We start from the raw sequence: 10,000 nt of genomic DNA, 5'->3' as shown, positions 1-10,000 counted from the left end.
TTCAGACCAGCATTTAATTGAGGTGGAGCATCTTGGGCATCTGCATTGAACACAGATGTGGATCACGGATGAGTGTGTGTCTACAGTTTTAATATTATTTTGAAAATAAAAGGACACATTTCTATTTTTGGAAAGATTTTCAAATTACAAATTATCCAAGACCAGCATTTATTTTATTAAAACTGGTGAAAAGGTCTCAGTTCCACTTCACAGCTGATGGACCCAGTTGACAGTTGTTGTATTATTTACCTTTCTTTAGTTTAAATCACAAAGTAGAGAGCAGTTGCAACAGTCAATTGTAGTAATTTATGGATAAAATAATGCCCAGTCATGTGTAAGTTAGTGCCATCAAATATTAAGTTATTGTGCCATCTAATAGTTTTTACATAATTTTGTGGGAATAATGGTAATTTAATAGGCCACAATAAAATTAAAATTAATTTAATACTTACTTCTCCTGACTTGTGTTAACCCTGATGTTGCTCGTGGAGGTACAAATACAACCATTTTGAGAATTCTGGGTTCAGGTGGTTGAAGGTTAGTCACTGGACGCATCCCCACTCCGTTTGGCAATCTTGGATACGGAAATCTGAAAAACAATAAGCCATCGAGATATTCAGAGTTATACCCCACAACGCGTGAGACTAATGGTTCTTATAAATACTAATTTTGTGTTTGCGCATTGTTCTGTTTTCTGTTGGGCTCAACTGATCCAAAAACAGATACTAGAGCAGCCATGGAATTTAATGTTTAAAATGTATACATGACTATATACAAAAACATACAAATATGGACAAGGAAAGACTTACCTGTTTGCTCCACTCAAAGAACGAGTGGCGCCAAAGGCAGCTGGACCTATGACTTGTAACGGTTTTTCCTTTGTAGCCAATGATGTCATCACAACGTTCTCATAGCTGGAGGAAACAACAGAAACATCAAAATGTTAAATTCTACATGACACAACTGCTGGTGGCATTAACGATGAGGAGCATATCAACAGATGGTTTATTTTAAACCTACAACACTGAACGGCACAAATATAAATATAAATTTGTTTCATTTCATGCCATTGGTTGTGTGTACAGATGCTGGAAGAAAAAGTCCAAACTGACTGTATCAAAGTTTGTTAGTTCTGAGCCAGTGGCAACAAAATGCAGCATTACATTTATCATAAAACCAAACTAGCAGCCTGAATATATGCAAAACATTTATAAATTTAGACATGGAAGGACTTGCCTGTTGAAAGAACGAGTGGTATCAGTGGTAGCTGGGGCTGGGACTTGTGAAGGCTTTTCCTTTGTGGGCGCTGATGCCATCACAACTCTCTCATAGCTGGAGGAAACAACAGAAACATCAAAATGTTAAATTCTACATGACACAACTGCTGGCGGCATTAATCTTCCTCTCTGACTGTTCCTATCATATGAATCGATCAAATGAAACAACATTTAACCCACAACTAACACTGTTGTACAGATCAAACATCAAAACACACATTAATTTGTGAAACTCGAACCCTTTTTAACATTGATAAATACACATTTTTAAAATTACACCGCTGAACAGCACAAAGTTAATAATGTGTTTTTTCATTTCACACCATTTGTCTTAGAATGAAGTTGGTAGGGAAACATATTCAGCGATGCTTCATCTCCTGCTTTGCGTTTGTGTGGATGCCCCCATGCTAGCAGTTTCCAAGCATCCCCCCCCTTTTCATAGGGGGGGGGGGCACACTTTGGGAAGCTCTGACATAATCACAGAGTCTGGAGTACACAACGACATTCTCATTGTAAGTGATTATAAATTCCCTTTCACATCTTTCTTTCACCTACATACTGAAGACATCAAATATATGAAGCAAGATGTATGTAATTGTGTAGCAAAGTAAAAATTGATAAATAATCCCAAATACATCTTATATTTTACATTCCTGAAAGTAGCCACCCTTTGCTTTGTAGACAGCGCTGCAAATCCTTGGCCTTCTCTTAATGAGCTTCATGATATAGTCACCTGAAATGGTTTTCACTTCACAGGTGTGCCTGCCAGGGTTCATTTGTGGAATTTCTTGCTTTCTAAATGTGGTTGGGACTACCAGTTGTGTTGTGCAGAAATCAAGTTGGTACACAGCTGACAGCCCTATTTGACAACTGTTAGAATTCATATTATGGCAAAAACTATCAGCTAAGTAAAGAGAAACAACAGCCCATCATTACTTTAAGAACAGAAGGTCAGTCAGTCCAGAAAACTGCAAAAACTTTGAATGTGTTCCCAGGTGCAGTCACAAAGACCATCAAGCACAACGAGGAAACTGGCTCGCATGAGGACCGCCCCAGGAAAGGAAGACCAAGAGTCACCTCTGCTGCTGAGGATAAATTCATCCGAGTCACGACCCTCAGAAATCACAAGTTAACTACACCCCAGGAAAATGCCACATAGAGCTCCAGTAACAGACACGTCTCTATATCAACAGTTCAGATGACACAGTGTAAATCAGGCCTTTATGGTTAAATAGCTGCTAAGAAACTACCACTAAGGAAAAGCAACAAGCAGAAGAGATTTGTTTGGGCCAAGAAACACAAGGAATGGACATTAGACCAGTGTAAATCTGTGTTTTGGTCTGATTAGTCCAAATATGAGATCTTTGGTTCCACCTGCCGTGTTTTTGTGTGATGCAGAAAAGGGGAACGGATGGTCTCTACATGCATGGTTCCCAATGTGAAGCATGGAGGAGGTGGTGTCACGGTGTGGAGGTGCTTTGCTGGTGACACTATTGGGGATTTATTCAAAATTGAAGGCACACCGAACCAGCTTGGTTACCACAGCATCCTACAGTGACATGCCATCCCAACCGGTTTGTTTTTAGTTAGACTACCATTTATTTTTCAAAAGGACAAACACACCTCCAGGCTGTGTAAGGGCTATTTAACCAAGCAGGAGAGTGATGGAGTGCTGCGCCAGATGCCCTGGCCTCCACAGTCACCTGACCTAAACCCAATCAAAATGGTTTGGGATGAGATGGACCGCACACTGAAAGCAAAAGGGCCAACAAGTGCTCAGCATCTCTAAGAACTCCTTCAAGGCTGTTGGAAAACCATTTCAGGTAACAACCTGAAGAAGCAAAGGTGCCTATTTTGAAGAATCTAAAATATAAACCATGTTTTAAGTTATTTCACACTTTTTCAATTATTACATAACTTCAAATGTGTTCATTCATAGTTTTGATGCTTTCAGTGAGAATCTACAATGTAAAGAGTCATAAAAATAAAGAAAAAAAAAACATTAAATGAGAAGGTGTGTCCAAACTTTAAACTGGTAGTGTACATATACATGAATATGTATACATTAAAACATATGGAATTTCTTGACATGGAAGGACTTGCCTGTTGGCTCCATTAAAAGAATGACTGGTGCCAAAGGTAGCTGGAGCTGGGACCTGTGAAGGCTTTTCCTTTGATGTCATCACAACTCTCTCATAGCTGGAGGAAACAACAGAAACATCAAAATGTTAAATTCTACATGACACAACTGCTGGTGGCATTAACCTTCCTCTCTGACTGTTCCTATCATATGAATCGATCAAATGAAACAACATTTAACCCACAACTAACACTGTTGTACAGATCAAACATCAAAACACACATTAATTTGTGAAACTCGAACCCTTTTTAACATTGATAAATACACATTTTTAAAATTACACCGCTGAACAGCACAAAGTTAATAATGTGTTTTTTCATTTCACACCATTGTTTCTGAGACCAGCTGTAACAATGCAGTAAAAACATGAAGTAAGATGTGCATTTTGTAGTCCATCTTCTGGAAATTGTAGTTTAAACAGTGTCAAATTATTATGCCATGCACATCAACGCAAGAGGGATGATAACCACCAAGATAACTGGGAAGGGAGACTAGATGGGAGGAAATCAGAAGTGTTGTCTTTGAAAATGTAGTGATTTCCTTAAATTCAGCTGAAAAACTGCCCCAAGTATCCTTGCTGGCTACAGGTAAGCCAATAACTGTTCTTTGTGACAGTGCCGTTACTCGCACAGTTATCCCAAAGGAAGCTGGTGGTCATGTACCTCCATCTAACATACAAGTAAGCAGTTGCAATGGCCTTGCTGACTGTTTGCAAATGCTGCTGCGTTCCCTCCCTGAGAAGGTTGAAGGTCGAAACTGCTCTAACCAATACCATCATGTATCACCAAATAGGGCAGAAGGTGGACGACTGCACAGATGACCTATGATGACACTGCAGACAGCACTGGGGTGTAATTAGGGCTGCCACGATTAGTCGACTAGTCACGATTACGTCGACTAATTTAATAGCCGACGCGTTGTTTGAAGCTTTGTAAGATCCTGAAAGATGCAGGAATAAGTTGTAGGATTTCAGAGTGTAAGAACGGACTGAAACAGAAGGTTGGAGCAATGCATGTACAAGGATGCCAGCTACCATTAAACGCCAAAGAAGAAGAAGAAGCTGGCTCCGGTATTGTAGCTGTGTACAAATTCAGGAGCCGCATCTTTCGGTGGCTGCATTTGTAGGCTCATTACGCTATTGTGACGCAACGAAGGCTGTCCAATTTAGTAGACACGTAGCTCGGCCCAGCCAATTCCAATTTCCAACAATGGCAGCAGCTATTTAGTTTTAATATTACTAAACTTTTAACATATTTTCAGGCGAGAATGTAGCTGTGTAACCTTCAAATATCTGCTCGGTTTATCAAGACATCACATTTTTGCATAAGTGCTCCGACGTTTTCGGAGACATCCGTTACCCACCAGCTCGATAGCTAGCCGGGGGACTCAAGGCTCACTAGAGCTGGTGAGAACCGCAAACCCCCTGTGGTCTTTCACTACTCAGGTTAAACATGATATATAAGTCACTTAGATAACAAAAATGTTACTGTTTGGCTTTTTTCAGTGTTTTATTTGTTCCTGAGTAAATCAGTTTGGCTGAGATTAAAGTTACAGTTTTCACACAGCTGAATAAACGTCAAACAGAAAACTGATTAAACAAATGTGAAAATTTATTCCAGTGTCCTATTATATTTTAGTGAGCAAGGAGCAGACGGCTGAGTTTATTAAACACCACTGAGACAATCTGTAAATTCCATTAAAAGTTTAATAAACTATCATCTTGTCTTTATTTTTAGTTAGCAAATACCTTAGACACTTAAAGCTGTAAGCTAATGATAGTTATATAAGAGCAGATGCATGCTGGTGCAATAAGCTGTACGCTTTATGTCCAGTGGATGCATGATCTGATTAGTCGACTAATTGCAAAAATAATCGGTGACTACTCGACTATCAAAATAATCGTTTGTGGCAGCCCTAGGTGTAATGCAATAGTGATGGTGGTAAATACTAAGACGCTACAGTGCCACAGCTCGGAGTTAAACCCTTTTTTAACTAGTACCTAGTCAGATTGCCTCAGCACAGTTTTCAGGGTTTTCCATTAGATCATATTACTTGGTAGCAAGTACTTTTTTAGTACCTGCTCTCCCGGGGTTTTGAGAAACCATCCTACTCTGACAAATCGTCCTACCCGTATTATAATTTGACGGTGACTTGTGACTAAACCCTAACCCTACCCCTAACCTAACCATAACATAACCTGAAGAAGTATTCCGAATGGGTGAGAGAAAAAGAAGTTAATGGTAAATAAATGGTAAATGGCCTGTCCCTAAGGACCCCAAAGCGCTTTACACAACCAGTCATCCACCCATTCACACACTGGTGATGGCAAGCTACACTTAATGTGAGTTTGGTGTGCGCATGTGCCGCGTCTGCGCAGAAACATTGAGTAGGATGTTTTTTGAGGTAGGATGGATTCCCAGAACACATGGGTTTGTCACTACCCGATCCGTACTGGAAACCCGATCGGTACCCCGCATGTGCGAAAGGTGTCTACTTCCGGGTCCGAGTATCTGTTAAGATGTTAAGAATAATAAGTATCTCTTAAAATGTTTCCAATAATGAAACATTTCAATATAATGTAGACAAAAACGAAAAATAAAAAGATAGTTACGGATCAGGACTCCCGATCCTTACTGCGCATGTGCAAAGTCGGACCGTACAAATTGGGTCTACCCGATCCGTACTGCACAGATCTTTTCTTCTTCTGTTCGTTTAATGGCAGTTTACTCCCCAGTGTATGAGGATACTGCCACCTGCTGACCGAGCGAATGAACCCTATTGTAAACTGAATTAGCGTCATTACAAACGTGTGTTAAATTTGATTTAGTGATAGTCGAGTGTGTTTATGCTTGTCTGTGTGGAGAGGATTGATTGGAGTAGTTATGATGATGTCCACTCCTCACTGTCAATTGTCAGTAAACACTTAATCTGGCTGATGAATCGTCACGTGACATATTACAAAGTCTGTATTATGAACTCTGTAATTAGGCGCCATTCTTCTTATTTGACGGTGCTGTTGTTCAATCGGGGAACACTCTCTGTTGAGGAGAAAAGCATGAATTTGTTTGTAGACGGATTATCCATTTTTTAAATATCCCGGTAGTCGAAAAGGAGGCAGAGCTGCTGAGAAATGCTAGGAGCTAACTGGGCGCTAACCGTGTCATTCAAATATATTGAATGTCGCAATGTTGGCAAAGAGAGGAAGTGACGTAAGATGTGCGCATGCGGGGTACCGATCGGGTTTCCGGTACGGATCGGGTAGCGACAGGGTTCCAAGCGATCTGAACAGGTACTGAAATGTGACGTCATCCGACTGCATGCCACAGATTGGCTGGTCAGTAACCCTACCCACTAGATGAGTAATGCGAGCGTCTCGTTCACGAAAAATAAAACCGCCATTACTGGGTTGTAGAAAAAGGGGCTTAAGCGATTAGATTAGAGAAGACGGCAGGAAGACAGCGATACGTGTAGAAAAAGAAAGGGACCGATACAGACGAGTGCGCCGGAGAAAGCTGTGAAAAACGGAGAAAAAATAAAGAACAAACGTTTTGTGCAAAAAGAAAAGTGGCCATTGAAAACAGAGCAATGCCTCCACACAAAAAAGCCATGCAATTTTCTCCACAGTGAACATGCTCAAAGCTAAATGTCATCCCAGCTCATGAATGGGCACTTCCACATGTAAGCCCGGGTTAAAAAAAAATCCTGGAAGGACAAGCTGGAGCTCAATTATCTTAACGAGCAAACAAGTGGGGGAGTTGATTAAAGGAGCGGAAGAAAATGAGCCCCTAAAACTGTTCACAGCCGTCACTTGAACGTGCACAGTTATCATGTTTCAATGGTTATAATGTGTGTACGTATAGTTCTATGTTGCTTGACCTCTAAATCCTGGTTGAGTACCCCTGTACTAGTACACCACGTAGCTAACTGTGTTTCCTGTAAAACCGTCTCACACGTTTCTGTTCCCAGCACAGCGTTGGAAAGATAAAGAGGCTCGAAGGGACGTTAGCACTGCTTCCTCGCATGCAAATTAAGGCAATTGTTACGCTGTGTCTCACTTCGTAATTTTTCTAACAGTAACACCGATTCACGCGTCGCTTTCGGGCACAACTTGAATTACCTGTCCAGCAGAAAGCAGGCCACTTCGGCATCACTCTGAAAACTTTTGTCCCTCTTCAGCGAGGTCCACCTGGAGAAGGCGACGCCTAAGAACACTTTCGTTTCTTCCAGTTTTTCCTCTTCGTGCCCCAGCTTGTTCGACAGCACGTCCTTGATCTTTTCTCCTGAGAAATAATAATTATGATCCTGCATTTTTCCAAATGCGGACACTCAAACTCCCCACGACACCACAAAAAGTTAAGGCACAAGCGACGATTCTTCCATGAGGACGATAAAAACTTTACGACTAGCACATGACCAAAACAGTAGCGTGCCCCTCAGTCCGGACTTTGTTTTGTTCCCCCTTGCAACACACATCCCCCAACAGAAAGTTCCTACCCCTGAATTTTACCCGGCAGCAGTGTCCTTTCTGGGTGTGACCTGGTAAAGGGTGTGTAGCTCACTCAGATAATCTGATCTTTATCCAATATCAAATAATTAAAAAAAGAAGGTAGGTTTCCATTTTTTAAAATTTCAAATTGAATAAAAAGAGAGCTGTTTACAAAGTTTGAAAGGTGAATAAAATAAGAGCCTCAACGCAAAGTGAGACCAGTTTTCTCTAAAATACCAAAAGTAAGTTATTGCAGAATCTAAAATGGCTTAGTAAAATAGTAATGATTCATTAGAGGGGAAAAATGCATAAATGATCTAAATTATTAAGATAAGAAAGTTATGATAACATATTCTTCACTGATCGCCCCACCTGGGGCTCTTGTTTTGTTTTCATTTGATTAAATGTTTTTTTTAAAGACATCCACTGTTTAATGTCATTAAGGCAGCATAATCAGTCACATTTAAACCACTCATACAGCACCTCAAATCCGCAGCCAATTTAGAATCACTAGTTGTATCAATAAGTACATCTCTGGACTGTGCGAGGAAGCCAGAGTAGGGCTGGGTATTGATTTTGATTTCTGTAATCGATTCAATTCCGATTCACAAGGTCCCGATTCAATTCAATTCAATCCGATTCGATTCGATTCAACTTTAACTCAGATGGTCAGAAATATTATAATTCTGATCATTTATCAGTACATATCCATATTTTTATATCTATGTGTAAAAACAAAGCTGACGCTTGTGAGACTTCATCAGAGGTGTGAGCAGGGGCGATTTTAGCCCATTTTGGGGGGTGCTTCAGCACCCCCAAAGATTTCTTACTTTTTTTGACAATATTTGCTGTTTGTGTGACACACTACTAAAAATATAAAAAGCATACAGTACTTAATTGAGATGGAACATTTAACAACAACCCCCTGCTCTGGTTCTAGCGCCGTTGCTGCCAGAGCGATAGTGGCTGAGACGCAGCGGAGCGGAGGCGTAGGTGCCTGGCTTAAAACAGGACATATTAGCTGCATTTAACCTTCAGTTACTCTTTATATAGCTCGGTAGAAGTCAGGCCATGTTTCTTTTTAACTGAAAAACATTACATCCAGGTAACATGCTGTGTTGAAAACGTGTTTCCCGACTATGTTTGCTACCCTACCTACAATCCGTCCTACTCTGTAGTAAAATCAGCGATATTTGACCGTCCTGTTGCTCCCATTGAAATTTATACAGCCTATTTAAAATCTAAAACTTAACATTATCCGTAGCCTTCTGTTGTTACCACTGTCCTGTTTGAAATGTAATGAGAGAAACTGGTTATTTTGTCATATGTGCATGTGCCGATATTGAACCCAAGGTACTAACTAGCTAACTGACTGACTGGATGCCCATTAACCTTATAACTCCTGTTGTGTGTGTGTGTGTGTGTACAGAGAGACAGCCAGGTTCATATAAGATCAGATCAAATGATCCATCAATAAAGGATAATGTTGGATCAGTGTTTCAATATTTATATCCTTTATTAGATGTATACAGGGAGTGCAGAATTATTAGGCAAATGAGTATTTTGTCCACTTCATCCTCTTTATGCATGTTGTCTTACTCCAAGCTGTATAGGCTCGAAAGCCTACTACCAATTAAGCATATTAGGTGATGTGCATCTCTGTAATGAGAAGGGGTGTGGTCTAATGACATCAACACCCTATATCAGGTGTGCATAATTATTAGGCAACTTCCTTTCCTTTGGCAAAATGGGTCAAAAGAAGGACTTGACAGGCTCAGAAAAGTCAAAAATAGTGAGATATCTTGCAGAGGGATGCAGCAGTCTCAAAATTGCAAAGCTTCTGAAGCGTGATCATCGAACAATCAAGCGTTTCATTCAAAATAGTTAACAGGGTCGCAAGAAGCGTGTGGAAAAACCAAGGCGCAAAATAACTGCCCATGAACTGAGAAAAGTCAAGCGTGCAGCTGCCAGGATGCCACTTGCCACCAGTTTGGCCATATTTCAGAGCTGCAACATCACTGGAGTGCCCAAAAGCACAAGGTGTGCAATACTCAGAGACACGGCCAAGGTAAGAAAGGCTGAAAGACGACCACCACT

At 40.6% G+C, this 10,000-nt stretch overlaps 1 protein-coding gene across 1 annotated transcript in view; it reads right to left on the bottom strand.

The window, feature by feature from the left end:
• Window positions 1-7,895, bottom strand: part of LOC146381099 (uncharacterized) — a 9,637-nt gene extending 1,742 nt beyond the window's left edge. The window contains exons 1-6 of the mRNA XM_084937009.1: window positions 7,535-7,895; window positions 3,381-3,476; window positions 1,237-1,332; window positions 810-914; window positions 453-589; window positions 1-40 (exon numbers count right to left, since the gene is read on the bottom strand). The exon at window positions 1-40 is cut by the window's left edge and continues 1,742 nt beyond it. Of these exons, the coding sequence (XP_084793135.1) occupies window positions 1-40; window positions 453-589; window positions 810-914; window positions 1,237-1,332; window positions 3,381-3,476; window positions 7,535-7,725 (665 nt within the window). The 5' untranslated portion in view covers window positions 7,726-7,895. The remainder of the gene's footprint in view (window positions 41-452; window positions 590-809; window positions 915-1,236; window positions 1,333-3,380; window positions 3,477-7,534) is intronic.
• Window positions 7,896-10,000: the final 2,105 nt, after the last annotated feature.

The sequence above is a fragment of the Perissodus microlepis genome, chromosome 8 (genome assembly GCF_051167445.1).
Source record: "Perissodus microlepis isolate ML-2025 ecotype Zambia chromosome 8, ASM5116744v1, whole genome shotgun sequence".
NCBI classification, from domain to species: domain Eukaryota; kingdom Metazoa; phylum Chordata; class Actinopteri; order Cichliformes; family Cichlidae; genus Perissodus; species Perissodus microlepis.
This window is presented reverse-complemented; position numbering and strand designations above follow the sequence as displayed.